Source organism: Capricornis sumatraensis, chromosome 10 (assembly GCF_032405125.1).
Source record: "Capricornis sumatraensis isolate serow.1 chromosome 10, serow.2, whole genome shotgun sequence".
Classification (NCBI taxonomy): Eukaryota; Metazoa; Chordata; class Mammalia; order Artiodactyla; family Bovidae; genus Capricornis; species Capricornis sumatraensis.
The window spans coordinates 95,513,814-95,530,986 of NC_091078.1; the positions used below are offsets into that span (position 1 = coordinate 95,513,814).

General features: G+C 58.3%; 1 protein-coding gene across 1 annotated transcript in view; it reads left to right on the plus strand.

Annotated features, from left to right (window-relative positions):
• Window positions 1-17,173, plus strand: part of CACNA2D2 (calcium voltage-gated channel auxiliary subunit alpha2delta 2) — a 137,407-nt gene that overhangs the window by 117,888 nt on the left and 2,346 nt on the right. Inside the window, exons 7-28 of the mRNA XM_068983120.1 lie at window positions 3,446-3,577; window positions 3,775-3,832; window positions 4,514-4,564; window positions 4,680-4,779; window positions 4,884-5,042; window positions 5,279-5,386; window positions 5,485-5,563; window positions 6,133-6,182; window positions 6,371-6,460; window positions 6,655-6,726; window positions 6,912-6,986; window positions 8,210-8,284; window positions 8,371-8,442; window positions 8,538-8,609; window positions 8,725-8,786; window positions 9,646-9,722; window positions 10,851-10,871; window positions 13,540-13,600; window positions 15,928-16,025; window positions 16,327-16,417; window positions 16,519-16,581; window positions 16,713-16,816. Coding sequence (XP_068839221.1) covers window positions 3,446-3,577; window positions 3,775-3,832; window positions 4,514-4,564; window positions 4,680-4,779; window positions 4,884-5,042; window positions 5,279-5,386; window positions 5,485-5,563; window positions 6,133-6,182; window positions 6,371-6,460; window positions 6,655-6,726; window positions 6,912-6,986; window positions 8,210-8,284; window positions 8,371-8,442; window positions 8,538-8,609; window positions 8,725-8,786; window positions 9,646-9,722; window positions 10,851-10,871; window positions 13,540-13,600; window positions 15,928-16,025; window positions 16,327-16,417; window positions 16,519-16,581; window positions 16,713-16,816 — 1,770 coding nt within the window. The remainder of the gene's footprint in view (window positions 1-3,445; window positions 3,578-3,774; window positions 3,833-4,513; window positions 4,565-4,679; window positions 4,780-4,883; window positions 5,043-5,278; window positions 5,387-5,484; window positions 5,564-6,132; window positions 6,183-6,370; window positions 6,461-6,654; window positions 6,727-6,911; window positions 6,987-8,209; window positions 8,285-8,370; window positions 8,443-8,537; window positions 8,610-8,724; window positions 8,787-9,645; window positions 9,723-10,850; window positions 10,872-13,539; window positions 13,601-15,927; window positions 16,026-16,326; window positions 16,418-16,518; window positions 16,582-16,712; window positions 16,817-17,173) is intronic.

Consider the following 17,173-nt stretch of genomic DNA (forward strand, 5'->3'; position numbering starts at 1 on the left):
TCAAGTCAGACACAAGGATGACCTTGCTGAAGAACTTGGGAGGTGCAGGGAGGAGAGGCCAAGAGTCAGACACTGACTGGGGAGCTCTGGCTGCAGGGTTGGAGGCTCTGGGGTCTCTTTGTCCTGACATAATTCTGGGGGCACCCACAGGGTAGCCTCAGAATTCAGGGGGCCCACGGGTGGGGGTTCTTGAAGCAAAGGTTCCCGAGCTTCTGAGTGATCTTCAGAAACCCTGGGAATCCTCCAGGGTTCTCAGGGAGGCCCCCTCCACCTTTAGGGTCAGCCAGGCCATCTGGGCAGCCTCAGGCAGGAGTGAGGGTGGATCTCCCCCCACCCCCGCCAAGGACCGCCCACAGGCCACCTGCCTGAGCCAGTCGAGGGGCACTATCGCAGGCAGGCACGCTAATTAAAACAGGAGCCACACCGCCCTCCCCAGTCACCCCTCGCTACCCACACAAATTACATTTTATATGTTTTTTATTTACTGTGTCACTTTTAATTAAATCTGTAATCGCCTGCCTGAGGGGGCATGGTCCCCGTTTCCCAGCTCAGCGTGATCTAAGAGTGTGGGCACGTGAGTGTGAGTGTGTATGCCCAGGGCTGAGTAGCATGCCCTTTCCAGGTGGGGGGCTGACTGTAGTGTGTGCACAAGTGTGTCTCACAGTGAATGCCTGAGCAGGCAGGTGGTCATGGATACCTGCTGGGACAGCCCAGCCAGGTCCCCTCTCGGTCCTTGACCTGAGTCAGGGACACCCCTCTGCCAGCAGCTAGCGAGGCTCCCAGGGTGATCTGTCTGCCCTAAGCCTCTCATTGTGCAGATGGGGGAAACTGAGGTCCAGTGAGGGGTGGGACCTGCCAGGCAGACTCTCGCAGGGCAGTCAGTACAGTGTGAAACATTGAAGAGTCTGACTTCATTTTTTCCTTAGAGAGAAAAATAGAAATTGTACAACTCACTAAGTTTCTAAATTAGGAACGAGACCATAACATACTGTTCAATAGGCACAACCAATGCTAGAAATGTATTTTGTTTTCACATTACGGTCAGTTAAGAGAAGCCTTGGGGCCAGAGAGAAGGGAGAGAGCGCTGAAGGGGGCAGACAGCAGACAGGCAGCAGAGGCTCCACAGATTGTGAGCAGAGGGAAGAATGCCCTGAAATATGCTGGTGCCCCCTAGGCTGTGAGAGTTGGACCATCAAGAAGGCTGAGCACCGAAGAACTGAGGCTTTCAAACTTTGGAACTGTGGTGCTGGAGAAGATTCTTGAGAGTTGCTTGGACTGCAAGAAGATCAAACCAGTCATTCCTAAAGGAGATCAACCCTGAATATTCATTGGAAGGACTGATGCTAAAACCGAACCTCCAGTACTTTGGCCACCTGATGGGAAGAGCTGACTCACTGGAAAAGACCTCAATGCTGGGAAGGATTGAAGGCAGGAGGAGAAGGGGGCAACAGAGGATGAGATAGTTGGATGGCATCATTGACTCAATGGACATGAGTATGAGCAAGCTCCAGGAGACGGTGAAGGACAGGGAACTCTGGAGTGCTGCAGTCCATGGGCTTGCAAAGAGTCAGACATGACTGAGTGACTGAACAACAACCTAGGCTGTGGGCTGACCCTGGAGCATTTGCTTTTAGTTTTTTCCGGTCCGTGTGGCATGCAGAGATCTTAGTTCCCTGACCAAGGATCAAGCCTGTGTCCCCTGCAGTGGGAGCTCAGAAGTGTTAACCCCTGGACAACCAGAGAAGTCTGCATTCGTGTCTTTAAATCCCAGCTTTGGGAATTCCCTGGCAGTCCAGTGCTTAGGGCTCCATCATTCCACTGCAGGGGGCACGGGGTCCATTCCTAGTTGGGGAACTAAGGTCCCACATGCCACGCAGCATGGCCAAAAACTTAAGGTCAAACGAAATATAAATCACAGTTCTTCATCTTCTAAGTGTTTCTTGAGAGAAGCAAGCATGCTAAGTCGCTTTGCCACCCTATGGACTGTAGCCCACCAGGCTCCTCTGCCTATGGGATTCTCCAGGCAAGAATACTGGAGTGTGTTGCCATGCCCTCCTCCAGGGGATCTTCCTGACCCAGGGATTGAACCTGTGGCTTCTGTGGCTTCTGCATGACAGGCTGATTCTTTACCACTGAGCCACCGGGGAAGCCTCTTGAGAGAAGAGCAGAGCCTTTGGAAGACGTTCTCTGGTTCTCATCTCGGGCATGCATCTTCAGAGAGAGGGGATGGTGTCAGGGCTCCACCAGGGGAGAAAGGAGGTGGGAGAAGTTAGAGGAAGAAATAGCCCCTGGAGGTGCTGCTGGGGAACAGAGGCCTGACAGTAGCAGGCCTGCTGTTTTTCTGAGTGTCCCACATGCAGGGTCAGGTACGACGCACATGTGAGGACATGGGCTACTCGCCTACACTGGGCAGATTTAGGACTGTCCTGAGTTGAGGGGAGTGGGTCATACTGTAAGCCATCCTGAGTCTCTGCCTAGGTTGAGGGATCTACAGATGGAGTCCATCCGTCTGAGAGAAGCCTTACTCTGTGAGTGCATATGGGGGGAGGGTCTGGCCACCCCTGCACACCAGTCACATGTGCAGCCACAGCGGCTGGAGGAGACGGAGGGTGGGGTAACTTGTTGGGGGAGGTGGAAGCAGGACTCATGGGGCAGAGTGCTATGCAGGTATGAGCATGTGTGCCCCTGTGCCCATGGCCACAGTCAGGCTGCTGGGCAGGTGGGTTTAGGGGTGAGGAGGTGACACGTGTCGCTGGAAATACAGAGGTGAGATGTAGGTATGCCTGGTGTATATAGCTGCATGCAGTGTGCAAGGGCAGGCTGTGTGTGTGTGTGTGTGTGTGTGTGTGTGTGTGTGTGTGTGTGTGTGTGTGTAAGCGCACGTGCCAGTGCTGGAGCAGGATCAGGGCACAGCCCCTGCCCCTCCAAGAGCCCCCGCCGCCACCCCTGCCTGTTCCTGGCCCTAGTTGATTAATCATGGAGCTGAGTGGCTTCCAGCTTATCAGGTACCTTAATAGCTGAATAATTCCAGCCCCATCATCGGGCCCTTAATTGCTTTCTTGTGGCTGCAGCCCGGAGTACATACTGAGTGGGTGAGCTCCCAAGGGGCCAGCAGCAAGCTCCCAGCAGCAGGCCGGACAGGCGTTCAGGCTCAGAGCTCCCTGCTGCCTGGGTGGCCCCTCGGCAGGGGCCACAGGCCCCAGGTCCCGTGCCTGGTCATGTGGGGCCCTGGCTGAGGGCAGACTGAGCTGTTTCTTCAGAGGGGATGAGGACCAGGATGTCTTCGTGGAGGAGCTGGTGCGGCCCCAGCTGAGCCCTGGGGAGTGAGGGAGACCCGAGGAGGCAGAGTACTTTCTGAGTGGGAGGCACGAGTGGGTGTCATCATGAGGTTCAGCAGGGGAACCGCTGAAGCACTTCCCACCCCAGCCCCCTGCTTCCCCCTCAGCCACCGTCATCCTCAATGAACTCAACTGGACGGAGGCCCTGGAGAATGTGTTCATGGAGAACCGCAGGCAGGACCCCACCCTCCTGTGGCAGGTCTTCGGCAGCGCCACGGGAGTCACTCGCTACTATCCAGGTGGGCGCCAGCCCATCTCCCCAGTCCACTCAGCACCCCACCCCCCTCCACCTCCCTGTCCTCTCATCCTGGGTACGTGGGAGGAGATGGTCACCTTGTCCATTGTGGGGTGGCCTGGCCCACTGCTGCAAGGCCTGCTACCGGGGCCAGGCACTTCCCTGCCAGCACCCCCCCAGTCATCTCCTTTTCTCCTGCAGCTACGCCGTGGCGAGCCCCCAAGAAAATCGACCTGTACGATGTCCGAAGGAGACCCTGGTAAGCGAGCAGGGAAGGGTTGCGCAGGGACAGCCCCCTCAGCTCGCCTGCCCGCTCCCCTCCCTCCCAGTATCCAGGCCTCCAAGCAGGGCGCAGCCAGCTCTATCCAATTTTCATTTCACACATCGTTGCCACTGGAAAATGGATCCCATCACCCAGGCAGGCCTCCCAGCTGCCTCTGCCCTCATCCACTGCCCGGCTCTCCACCCTCTCGGGACTGAGGGATTGGGCCCATGGGGGTTTCCAAGGGGGATGTGTCCTCTGCAGGGTTGGCCAGCCTCTGCCATACCCCATCAGAGCCCTAGACACCCTTACCCCCTCCCTGCCTCTCCTGCCATACTTGATGGCCTCGTCCCCTGCCACTTGTTCAACCCCCTTCGCAGCTATGACTCTCTGCACTTGGCTCCTCAACCAGGGCCAGGGGAAATGACAAGACACTGAAGCCATGGAACACGCCTCCTGTCCACTCTCTGGATCACGTGCTCACCTCTCCTTGGGGTTGTTCATGTTTTGGGGGCCAGGTCACTCATGCCACGGGCAAGGACTGTTTCATTAAATGTGGTGTCCATAGTGCCAGGAACCCTGTCTGGCCCAGGCCATGGACACACCATAGAAACATGTTGAATCAGTATGGGGGAGGTCCCAGTAAGGCTGGCCCTAACTGAGGCTTCTCCTGGGCAGGTATATCCAGGGGGCCTCGTCGCCCAAGGACATGGTCATCATCGTGGATGTGTGAGTGAGCGGCACTGGCCAGTGGGGCGGGGGCAGGGCTGGGGACTGGAATCTGCTGCTGGGGAACATCTTGGGGCTGCACTACCAGGCACCCCCGTGACCCGCCCCCCCACAGGAGTGGCAGTGTGAGTGGCTTAACCCTGAAGCTGATGAAGACGTCAGTCTGTGAGATGCTTGACACGCTCTCTGATGACGACTATGTCAACGTGGCCTCGGTGAGTGCCGGGGGCCAGGAACAGGTCCCTCCCTCCCGGCCCATGCAACCTCTTCCTTCCGAGGGCCAGCCTGAGGCCACTCACCACCGTCTTGGTCCCTGCAGTTCAATGAAAAGGCGCAGCCTGTGTCATGCTTCACACACCTGGTGCAGGCCAACGTGCGCAACAAGAAGGTGTTCAAGGAAGCTGTGCAGGGCATGGTGGCCAAGGGCACCACGGGATACAAGGCCGGCTTTGAGTACGCCTTCGACCAGCTGCAGAACGTGAGCCCCCTGGGTGGGCGAGCGGGTGGCCAGGGACGGGCAGCGGCCTAAGCTTGGTGACACCAGGAAAATCAAGACAGATGGCCTTGTTAACATCCAGAAGGCAGGTCGGGCAGACAGCACCGTCTGCTGTGGGCAGGGGAGGTGCAGAGGGCAGGCCTACCCTGGGGAAAGAGACCCCCCCTGGACTGGGGAGGGGCCCAGAGCTGACCTTCCCCACGTCTCCTCCTGCCCAGTCCAACATCACTCGTGCCAACTGCAATAAGATGATCATGATGTTCACGGATGGCGGCGAGGACCGCGTGCAGGACGTCTTTGAGAAGTACAACTGGCCTAACCGGACGGTGAGGCTCAGCCCTGGCAGGAGCTGCCCTGATCTGGCCCGGTCCAAGGGAGGGGCTGTCCACTGGTGGCCACGGCAGTAACCTCAAGCCCCAAACAGGTGCGCGTGTTCACTTTCTCCGTGGGGCAGCACAACTATGACGTCACACCGCTGCAGTGGATGGCCTGCACCAACAAAGGTACCTCATCCGGCGTCCCTGCCACAGGCCCGGCCTGCCGTGTCCCGCCATCCGTTGGGTTGGTTGTCCACCTGTCCTTCCATACGTTCGGCTTTCCCCTCCTTGTTCATCCACTGCTTGTCTTTCCATATGCGTGACTGTCTGTCTGTCTCTGTGGCTACCTTGTCCATCTGACTCAGCATCTGACTGTCCACTGTCCACGTGTCCCCCACGTGTCTGCTCCTGGGTCTGTTTGCTGATCAGTCCCATCTCTCCACACAATTGGGTCTCACCCACTGGTGGACTCTGAATGTCACCAGCATCCTAGAATGAGGGCCTTCAGGCCTCAGGCTCCTCCTTTCATCCCGGTTTTGCTTCCTTACACCCCCGCTCTCACAGCCCCTCCCATGTTGTCGCAGGGTAATGGCAGGGGGCACTAAAGGGACGTGAGTTCACGGGAAATGACACCAAAAAAAGGGAACCTGAGAGATAAGTCAGGGCTGCAGACACACTCCCAGGGTACAGGAACCCTGTGCCATGCTCCCAGCCACCACCACCCAGGCCCACCCCTGTCTCCTCTGCCCTTGCAGGTTACTATTTTGAGATCCCTTCCATCGGTGCCATCCGCATCAACACGCAGGTAAGACTGGGGTGGGCCAGCCCTCCTCGCAGCCCCTTTTCTTTGCTTGGCTGGGACTTTGGAAAGATGGGCTGCTGTGTGATCTGAGCGCCCCCTGGTGGCTGATTGACACATGGGGAGTTAGAACCGGGAGGATTCAGTGGGAGGGGCAGACTCATGACCCCACCCCTGCCTCGCTCCCTCCCCAGGAATATCTTGACGTATTGGGCAGGCCCATGGTGCTGGCGGGCAAGGAGGCCAAGCAGGTGCAATGGACTAATGTGTACGAGGATGCACTGGTAAGGCCTCAGGGCAAGGACGGGTCGGGGGATGTGGCCACAGGGTCAAGTCCCTGAGGGTCCCCTGATGGTGGTAAACCAAACAAATGAGAAAGCCAGGTGGCCTGTCCCTGCAGCGCCCCCTGCTCTGAACACTCAGGGTAAGGGCATGGCTGCCCACAGGAGTCTGACCCATACTCTTCCTCTCCTTTCAGGGGCTGGGGATGGTGGTGACAGGGACCCTCCCTGTTTTCAACCTGACACAAGACGGCCCTGGGGAAAAGAAGGTGAGGCCTGGGGAGGGTTGGGCAGGCCCGTAGCGGGTCTAAGATGGAGGAAGGACAGGAGGCTGCAGACCGGACCGGGGTGGCCACTTGTGAGAGCAGCTTGAGGTCATGGATGTGCGCAGTTGGGCAAGGTGACCCCTTCCCATGGAACTGAGCCCACTGCAAACCCCTGCCTCTGCTTCCAGAACCAGCTGATCCTGGGCGTGATGGGCATCGATGTGGCTCTGAATGACATCAAGAGACTGACTCCCAACTACACAGTGAGTGTAGTTCCCTCTCCGTCTCCCTGCTCTCCCTCTCTTGTGGATGTAAGCCAGGCTCAGCAGCAGCCGATGGGGACTCCCACAGCTCCATGGAGTCCTCTGAGTTCAGGCAGTCAGGGAAGGCTTCCAGAGGAGATGACCTTGGGCCTGGAGCTGGAATGTGCAAACTTTCTGTAAAGGGCCATACTTTGAGTATTTTAGGCTCTGCCAACCGAAATACTCATCCTCAATTCTGCTGCTGTATTGAGAAAACAACCGGAGACAAAACATAAATAAATGGGTATGGCTATGTTCCAATATAGTTTTGTTTGTGGATACTGGAATTTGAATTTCAGATCATTTTTACATGTCATGAAATACAAATTCCTCATTTTCAGTCATTTGAAAATGTAAAAACCATTCTTGGCTCACAGCACTACGGTAACAGGCAGCCAGCCAGATGTGGTCCCTGGGCCCTAGTTTGGCGACCCCTAGTCTGTCACCTAGGCAGGAGTGTTCCAGATAGAAAGGAGGGGAAGGCAAGCCTTGGAGGCAGAGGGAACTCTCTGGACAAAGGCTTGAAGGTGAAAATCAGAATCACAGCCAGGGAAGGGGCTAGATCACGGTGGCTGGCCCATGGCCTATGGCAAAGGGAGTTTGGGATTTGGTTGTGAAAGGGTTGGGAGATGCATGTCAGCATGCTGAAAGGTGAGCCACGTGAAGGCTCTGGGTCGCTGGCCTCCATGTGCAGTGAGAAAACTGCCTCAGAGAGGTAAGGTGTGAGTCTAGAACCCTGCTTTTCTTTCCCTTCTACCTGGAAGGGACGCCTCAGGGAGTGCAAAGAAACACTTGTTCCCCTGTGTTCTACCAAGATGGGGAACAACAGGAGACTTCAGTGGGGAGGGGAGGGGAGGGCAGCACAAGGGAGTGCCTTGTGGGGCCAGTGGTGGTGGGGAGGTCCCACTGATCATGAGAGCCAGGGGGAGGAGCTGAGGAGGCCAGATAGCATTCAGGTCCCACAGAGCTGGCCAGTGTGGGCAAGGGCTGCTGCATGAGGGGCACCAGCCTGCTGGGCTTGGCTTGACAGGTAGGCTTGGGGCCACATGGCATGTGGGGCCCCTGGCCAAGGCCGGCAGATGGCAACCCTCCAGCAGCATGGAAGGCAGGATGAGGAAGAGCCTGGAGACCGGGAAATCTCTACCCAGCCCTCCAGGCCCTAAGCTCCCTATCTACACCCCCAGCTTGGAGCCAACGGCTACGTATTTGCCATTGACCTGAATGGCTACGTATTGCTTCACCCCAACCTCAAGCCCCAGGTGAGCCAGGTGGGGTGGCCTGCAGGGTAGGGGGCGGTGAACACTGTGAGAGCGGGACTCCTGACTTCCTACCCGGCCTCCCCTAGACCACCAACTTCCGGGAGCCTGTGACCCTGGACTTCCTGGATGCAGAGCTGGAGGATGAGAACAAGGAGGAGGTAAGGAGAAGGCAAGGAGGGATGGAGGGGGAAGGAGGGGCACCCAGAGTGGGGAAGGGTCGGGGCTCCGCCCTTCACGTCTCACACCCTTCCAGATCCGCAGGAGCATGATCGACGGCAACAAGGGCCACAAGCAGATCAGAACCCTGGTCAAGTCCTTGGATGAGGTGAGATGGCGGAAGGGGGACAGCAGGTCGGGGGTTGGGGGGAACTCATCTTCCAACCGCCCCCACTTCACCCCTGCCTGCTGCCCCAAGCACCTGACTGAGCGTTTTCTCCCAGAGGTACATAGACGAGGTGACGCGGAACTACACCTGGGTGCCCATAAGGAGTACCAACTACAGGTGAGCTGGCCGGCTGGGCAGGAGGGGAGGGGCCAGGGGCCCCAGAGCCTGAGCCCCGCTGGGGCTCGCTTCCCCACCCCCATGTGCCCATTCTCCCCAATCCTACCGGGGCTTTCAGCAGCCAAGACTGCTCACTTCTCACCCCCTGGGTGCTCAGTCCCCAAGGGTCTCTCACTGGCCCTGCATGAACCAGCAGTGTCTCCTGGGAGTGCAGGGCAGAGACAGGTCAGAACATCTGACTTCTCCCCGCTACCCCACCGCCCTCTACACCCCTCCCTCCCACCTTCCTGGATGTCTGCATCAGGATGTCATCCCTCCGTGGCCATCACAGCCCCAGAGCCGGTGGGTCAGGCCCAGTCAGTACCCACTGGCTGTGTTCCGCGTGCCTCACGGTCCCCTCCTTCACACTCCAGTGCCAGCCCACGACTCCCTCACTGTGTCAGTGGCAGCCCTGCGTTTAGCTGACTCTCACATGGCCTGCATCTCTGGGGACTCTGGACCCAGCTCTCATGGGGGTGGCAGCATCCCCACCCCGACAGCCTAGCTCACTGACTGTGTTCTGCCCCTTGTGAGTGTGCTGCTGGCCAGATGGGGGAGGCTAGCTGGCCAGGTGCTGTGATGGGGGGAGGCTGCTGGGGTGAGGGGCGGGATGGGGAAACTTGCCTTGGGACTGGGAGTTCGGAGGCCTCCAGGAGAGTCTGGGACTTGGCCAGTCCAGGCCCCTAGACCATGAATGTGGCACAGCACACCAGGGAGAGGCGTCCCTGGTGGTCTCCAAGGCCACGGGGAGGAGGGTTCGTGCAGTGTGGCCTCCCCTTCCCAGCTGTGACCTCTGCTCCCCACCTCCCCTCCTCCCCAGCCTCGGGCTCGTGCTCCCGCCATACAGTACCTTCTACCTCCAAGCCAACCTCAGCGACCAGATCCTACAGGTCAAGTGTAAGTGGCCCGGCCCCTGCCTGCGCCCTGCACCCTTGCCTCTGCCCCTGCACCCTGGCCGGCCCCAGGCAGCACAGCCAGCCGCTTGTGGCCGGGTGGCCCCTCCTGCCCACTCTGCCCACACCCCCCGAGGCGCCCGCAGGCTGGGGGCACCGGCCATCGGAAAGTCTGTGGAATTCTGCATGCTCGCCTTTTCTCCAATTTGGTTCCAGACCATTCTCTCATGGTTTCCGTTGAGGTTTTTGTTTTTGCTTTCTCCTCCTCCGTGTCTTTCCTCCTGAGCCTGCCTCCCCCACACGCCCCTGGGGGCTGAGTTCTTGGAAGACACACCCTCCTCTCATCTCTCTCGCCCCAGCTCCCCCCGCACAGCTCTCTCCCCCAGTGGTACCACCCCCCGGGTCTCCCCCGCCTCTGCCCCCCAATTCATCCTCCCTTATCTTCCTCTCACCTCCTCTCCCACCTTCTTCCTCCGTCGCCTTCCCGCCTCCCTTCCACTCCGCCTTGCCTCTCCCTCTCTCCTCCGTTCCTCCATTCCCCTCCCTGAGCCCCCACCCTCTCTCTCTCCCTCTGCTCAGTCCCTCCATCTCTGTCCCCCACATTCCCTCCTCCCCACTCCCCCGTTCAGCCTCTCCCACGCTCTCCGCCCCTTTCCCCTCCTTTGCTCCTTCCTCCCTCCTTCCTCCCTGCCTCCCCCACCATCCCTGCCTGGTGCACTCTTCCTTCCTCCCCACTCCTCTGCCTGTGGCTCATCCCTGCATGTCCTGCTCACCCTGGGCCTCCCCCAGAGGCCTCCGGGAGCCTGTGGCCCCACCTGCCCACCGCCTGAGGTCACTGGGAGGGAGGCTGGGGCTCCGGCCCCACAGAGAGCCCCCCGCCCCCTAACCCCGCACCTGCCTGGCCGACTGGGGCTCATCTCCTTTGAGTTTTCTCGCTCTCTCTTTCTCTCTCATGTCGTTTTTTTGCAAGAAGTTTCCTTTCAGTATGATGATGAGACACAATATTTTCATTCAAACAGCCATTGAATAAAATATTGTTTGTGCCCCTCCCCTTCCCCTCCCCCTTTTCGTTTGTTTTTGTGTTTGTGTTGTTTTTGTTTTCCTCGCTTTCTCTCTTGGTGGACTGTCCCAGTGCCAATCAGCAAACTGAAGGGCAAGTATATTCAGAACCAGTGCACCCTCCTCTCCCCACCCCACCCCCTGTCCTCACGGTCCTGCTTGCCCCCCTCCCTGCCCAGGACCAGCCAAACCCCTGCTCTCCAAGGTTCCCTGCCAGCATCCCCTGGGGTCCTCTAGTTCTTGCCTTTCCTTTGATCCCTAAACCTCTGTTAGAGCCAGCAGCCCTTTCCCCTGGGCCCTGCCTGCAGGGTGGTCTCCAGCGTGTTCTAAGAGCTCAGACCCTCTCCTTATCCTCCTGGTTCCCTCTGGGCAGGCCTCTGCTCCCTTCCTCCATTTTCTCCGTCCCTCCAAGACAACTCAACAGTGGGGAGAGGGCTACATGCCTGTCTGCCACCTCCCACCCAGCAGGGCAGGGGGCCTGAGATGTAGGAGGTATATCAGTCCTCAGGGGGCTTATGTGAGACTTCCTCAGGGAGAGACCTTCTCCTCTGACCTCTCCAGAGTTTGTCTCCAGAAGCCCTCCCAGGGGGAGACAAAAGGCTTCAAAAGCCCCACACCCTGACCCTGGGGCAGAGGCTCAGGCTAGGGCAACAGCCAGGCCACCAGGAGACAAAGGCAGACTGGGCGCTGGCCGAGGTGCTGAAGCCCCTGTGCCTGGTGACTTTGCGGAGGCCTACGGCCCAGCCCTGCCCTGGGGTGTTGGCTGCTCCTGGTGAGAGAGGTCAGGTATGGGGAAGGCGTTCCTCTGGGAAATACAGGCTGACTTGGAGGGCTGGGAACAGAAGGGACCCCCCCAAGGGCCAGCAGAGGAGCTTAGAGGGAATCAGGTTGGGGGTGAAGAAAAAGCTTCTGGCATTCAGAGGTACTTAAGCCAGGGAGTTCGGGGAAAAGGTAGGCAGAGAATTCACAGGCCCCAGCAAAGAACAAGAGTACTGAGAGAGGTCAGCACACAAGGGCCTCTGCCTCTGGCGCATGGACAGGCCCTCACACCTAGGCATGGGGCATGGAGAGTCATGGGGAGACGTCCTGTCCCCAGTCCCCAAGGGGAAGTAAGGCCTCCCCAGGAAACCCTAGTGGCCCTGTCCAGCCTAGTCCCGCAAAGGGGATCCTGCTGCCCCCACTGGTCTGGGTGGAGGTGGAGGACGTGCCCTGCTCCCACTCGCTTGAGTTGTCTTTTCTGCCCTCCCACACCCCTGCCAGGGACCCCAGCAATGCAGGGCTTGATAACAATGACAACCATAGCATAGTCACCCTTCCTGCTCCCGCACCTCTTTTTCTTTCTCCTCTTCCTCCTCTCCCCACTCCCACCCTTCCCTGTCGGCTTGTGTCCAAACCCTGCCTCACAGTCCTATCAGAAAGCAACAGTCCAACCAGTGACTGCCCAGTGCCTTCAGACACCCCAAGTCCAGAATCTTGCAGTGCATTGTGGGAGTATTCTGGATCAGGGAAGACCCCGCTTCTACAAAAGTAAAGCCCTGGGGTAACGGAGAGATCAGAATCTGGATGAAAGGATGTGGAGGTGCGTTGCCCAGCGTGTCAGAGCAGAGACCCACCTCCCAGACATGGGCCAGTGAGGTGGCCAGTCCCGCTGGGTAGGGAGAAACCCCAGAGGAGCCCTAGTAGCCACATCCCCAGATTCACTCACAGACCGACACAGGGACCCTTGCACACATATACATGTGCTTACATACTCATGCAAACACACATACTCACATACCTGCTCTCACATGAACATGCACGCTCATACATAAGTGCTGACTCTCATACACGTAGAGACCCAATGGGTGGGTCCCTCAAAAGCATCCCATGTGTTCTCTGGGGCCCCTAGCTCCTCCCTTGCTGCACTGAGCCCAGACAAATTCTCAGAAGGAGAGACCAGACCCAGCCCTTCTTCCCCACCTGCACTCAGGCCCCCAGCCCAAGAAGGCAAGTGTTCAGGTTCAAGAAGCGCTTTTGTGCCCTCCCAGCTCGCGGACGTCCTCCCACAATGTGGGAACATTCCAGGATCTCCCTTCACCCAACCTCCTAACCCAGGGAAGACCGCTGGACCCCCCACAATGCACTGCAGCCCAGCCCCAGCTGCCCACACCGTCTCTGGTTGGACTGTCTGTGCCCGTGAGAGACCCCCTCAGTTTGGCCATGTTGATGCCTGACACAGAACAAAAGCAAGACCTACCAAAATGCAAACAGCTACAGCAAAGAGAGAGAAAAATCCACAGCCAAAAGCCAATCCCCCTTCCTCAAAGTCTCTTTGGAGGCAAAGGAAGCTCAGCATGTGGTTTTTTTCCATTATGGATGTGATCAGAGCGAGACTGGCGCCTCCCCCAGACCATGCATATATATAGCAGTGTGTGTATATATATGTGTGTGTGTGTGTCCGTGTATATGTGCTATACAGCCGTATGGAAGCATATACAGCCACGCCAAGGGACTCACTGCCGACAGAGGACCAGGCCTGGGCAACATATTGGCTATAACTGCCCTCCTCCTGCGATGCTGTAGTCTCCACAGGCCCTCCACCCCTCCCCGCCCGCCCCTTCTCTCTGGCTCGAACTTGAACATGGAAGTGGCGGGTTTCCTCTTTGCTGGTGTCTCCCTCCCTCCAGCTGCCCTCTTCCCTTTCCCTCCAGCCCCGTCAGCTGTGAACCCCTGGCCTCCCACCTCCCCAGCCCCCGCCGGATAACCCCCCGTTTCTGTTGCAGATTTTGAGTTCCTGCTCCCCAGCAGCTTTGAGTCTGAAGGACATGTTTTCATTGCTCCCAGGTAGCTTGCGTGTGGCCTTGCTGAGGTGTCCCCACCCCCCAACCCGACCTCCCTGGCCCCGCCTCCTGCACTGCTGCCTGGAGCTGTGTGTGTCTGTGTCCTGTGCAGTGTCCCCCGCCATGCATAGCCCCGTATGTGCGGCCGTGTGCATACCTGGGCCATGTTGCCGCACCAGGCAGCGCTGGCCAGCTGCCCACAGCTTCGGCTCCCACCAGGCCTCGGGCGGGAGGGCTCCGGACTCTCCGCTGACCTTCTCTGCCCCGCCGCAGGCCATCAGGAAAGAGCCGTTTCCTCCCCGAGCCAGCTGTCCGCAGCACACCCCTCACCAGGCAGCTGCTGCTCTGGTTTGTGGTGCCCTCCCCGACAACCCCACCCCGCACCCGTCCTTGTCGTGTGTCAGTCAGTGCTTGTGTGGGTGTGGGGACCGAGCCAGCCAGAGCCCCTGTTGACAGCATCCTGTCTAGGTGTGGTGGCTCACTGAGGACCGGGGCGGGGCGCGGGGTGCAGACAGGGCAGAGGGGACAGGGCTCTGAAGAGCTGCTCTGGCAAGTAAAGGGTCAGGGCCCAGCACAGGCCTGGACCTGGAACACCCCTGGCATGCACCCTCGTGTGCACACCCTCTGCCTGTTGGCCCACATCTGAGCAGACCACTGGGTCCCTGGATGGTGAAGCCCTCCCCTGGGGCCTGGGCTTTGCATGAGGGCAGGTGGGTGCAACTGACAGAGACCCATGGGCACTCCCGGGCACCACACGGGGGCTCTGGACACTCCTAATCTCCTTGTGTGTGCACGTGTGTGCATGCACCCACCAAGTTCGCTGTGACACCGTAGATGTGTGTTTGTATTCGTGAGTCCTTGTGTACATTTGTAAGAGTCCGAGTATAAATGCGGGGTGGCTGTGTGCACTGGTGACAGTGGGAATGTGCAGAGGCCTGTGTGTGGCCCACAGGACCCTGAGGGAGCTCTGAGGGCAGGGACCATGTTTGTTTCTGTCATCTCTGTATCTTTGGCACAGGAGAGCTCAATAAATATGTGTTGCGTGAGTGTAAATGTATACTGGGGGTGGGGATGGCAGGTGACTTGTATCCCAAGTACAGCTGTGTGGGAGTCACTCTGAGTGTATCAATCAGTTGTGTCCTCCACATACATAAGTGCAGGCTGTGTGCTGCACAAAGGCCCTGGGAGTAAGTGGGGACTGGGACCCAGCCCCAGGTGCCGTCACAAAGCTGTGCGCCCTTGCACAGCCACAGGAAGCAGAGCATTTTAAAAATCCCCACAGGACTTCCCTGGTGGTCCAGTGGTTAAGAATCTGCCTGCCAGTGCAGGAGACACAGGTTCAATCCCTGGTCCCGGAGGATTTCACATGCCACAGAGCAACTAAACCCGTGCACCACAGCTCCTGGGCCTGCGCTCTAGAGCCCGGGAGCCGCAACTCCTGAGCTCATGTGCCCTAGAGCCCTTGCTCTGCAACAAGAGAAACCACTGCAATGAGAAGCCCATGCACCGCAACTTGATAAATGCCCACGCAGCGACAAAGACCCAGCAGAGCCAAAAAAAGCTCCCACAAAGTTGCTGCCATGCAGGCCAGAAGGGAGGTTCCTGGTGGCAGGGGTGTGGGTGAGGAATTAGGAATGATAGCTCCATCTACCAGGGTAGAAGGACTGCTCGCCGAGACTTCCTGGGGAGCAGAACCCCAAGCAGATCTCCCCACTCCCCACAACCCCCATGTTCTTTGGACTCAGAGTCTGAACCCAGTAGGGCCTTGAGAAAGTGAGAGGTTTGGCCTGTCCACCTCTGGGGCAAGAGCAGTCTGGGCAGAGGGAATAGCCAATCCAAGGACCCACGAGTTCCTGCCAACTTCTGAACCCTTCTGTAGTACTATGAAAACAAACTAAGGCTCAGGGAGCCTGAGCAAGTTGCCCAAAGGTACAGAGTCAAAGAAGCAGGAGGACGAAGTCTTAGACTGACTAAGCCGTTGCTGGAATTCCACCACTGTGGTCGTCATGGGGCATTTCCTGGGGTCTTCCAGGTGTACTATGTGGCTCCAGCTACACAGGAGAGCGGGGAGTCTCTGCAGGGCCATGCCAGAAAGGAAAACCTGCTTGGGTACAGGGCGCAGACCCTCCTTCTCTGCTTCTTCCACCCAAGAGGGTCAGCTCCTCCCCATTCAGACCTGGTAACCTGCCAGCCATATATAGTTGCTGCAGCCTGTGAGAATACACATGCCCCTCCCCGAGCCCTGGGCTTCTCGGCGAAGGGGAAGCCTCAACCCTGTTGCCCTCTACAGCTCCCCCCAAGCCCACTCTTCTTGCCCCTCCCCACCCCCAGAGAGTATTGCAAGGACCTGAATGCCTCAGACAACAACACCGAGTTCCTGAAAAACTTCATTGAGCTCATGGAGAAAGTGACTCCAGACTCCAAACAGTGTGAGTGCCTGGTGGGGCGGCTGGGTCTGGGCAGCACCCAGGCAGTAAAAAGGGGCAGCCCAGAGGAACCTAGACACTGGGCAGGTGTGGAAACATGCAGACCCAAGCTGAGGGCAGGTCCTGGGAACGCTTGGAACTTTGGGGGTAGCGGGGAGAGTGGGCGGGGATCCACAAGAAGATACTCCCTCCCTATTGGCTGATTCCTGTTGATATTTGGCAGAAAACAACAAAATTCTGTACAGCAATTATCCTTCAATTAAAAAAAAAAAGATACTTCCTCCACCCAATTCTCCTGTTCCAGGCAACAACTTCCTCCTGCACAACCTGATCCTGGACACAGGCATCACACAGCAGCTGGTGGAGCGCGTGTGGCGGGACCAGGATCTCAACACGTAGGCACCGCCCAGCCTGTGGGGGCAGGAGGCTGGGATGGGCCCAGGGGCCCTGCCCTGCAGAAGGCAGGGCTGTGACCTCAACTCCCTGCTGCCCCCAGGTACAGCCTTCTGGCCGTGTTTGCCGCCACCGATGGTGGCATCACTCGAGTGTTCCCCAACAAGTAAGTGACCTGCCCCACTACCTGACATCCTGTCCCTGCCTGGGACCCTGCCTCTCTGGCTCCTTGCCTCTGCTGAGACCACTGCCTTCATGAGTCTCCCTGCTTCCACCAACCTCTGTGTGTGTGACCAGGGCAGCTGAAGACTGGACAGAGAACCCCGAGCCCTTCAATGCCAGCTTCTACCGCCGCAGCCTGGACAACCACGGCTATGTCTTCAGGCCCCCCCAGCAGGATGGTGAGTGTCCTCGCAGGTGCATGGCAGCAGGCGGGAAGCTGAGGCTGGGGCAGGTAAAAAGAGAAAGCTAGGTTGTGCCAATGTGGAGGAGGGCATGGCTACCCACTCCAGTGTTCTCAGAGAATCCCCATGGACAGAGGAGCCTGGCGGGCTGCAGTCCGTGGGGTCGAAAAGAGCTGGACATGACTGAGTGACTAAACACAGCACAGCACAGGCTGTGCCAAACACTCTGCTGGGTGCTGGGTGCTGGGTGCTTAGGCTGAGATCATCTCAGGCTCAGGCTCCTAGGCGCACAGAGCCCAGCATAGAGTGGTCAGCGTGGCTGCCAGCCCCTACTCCTGACCACCCCACCCCACC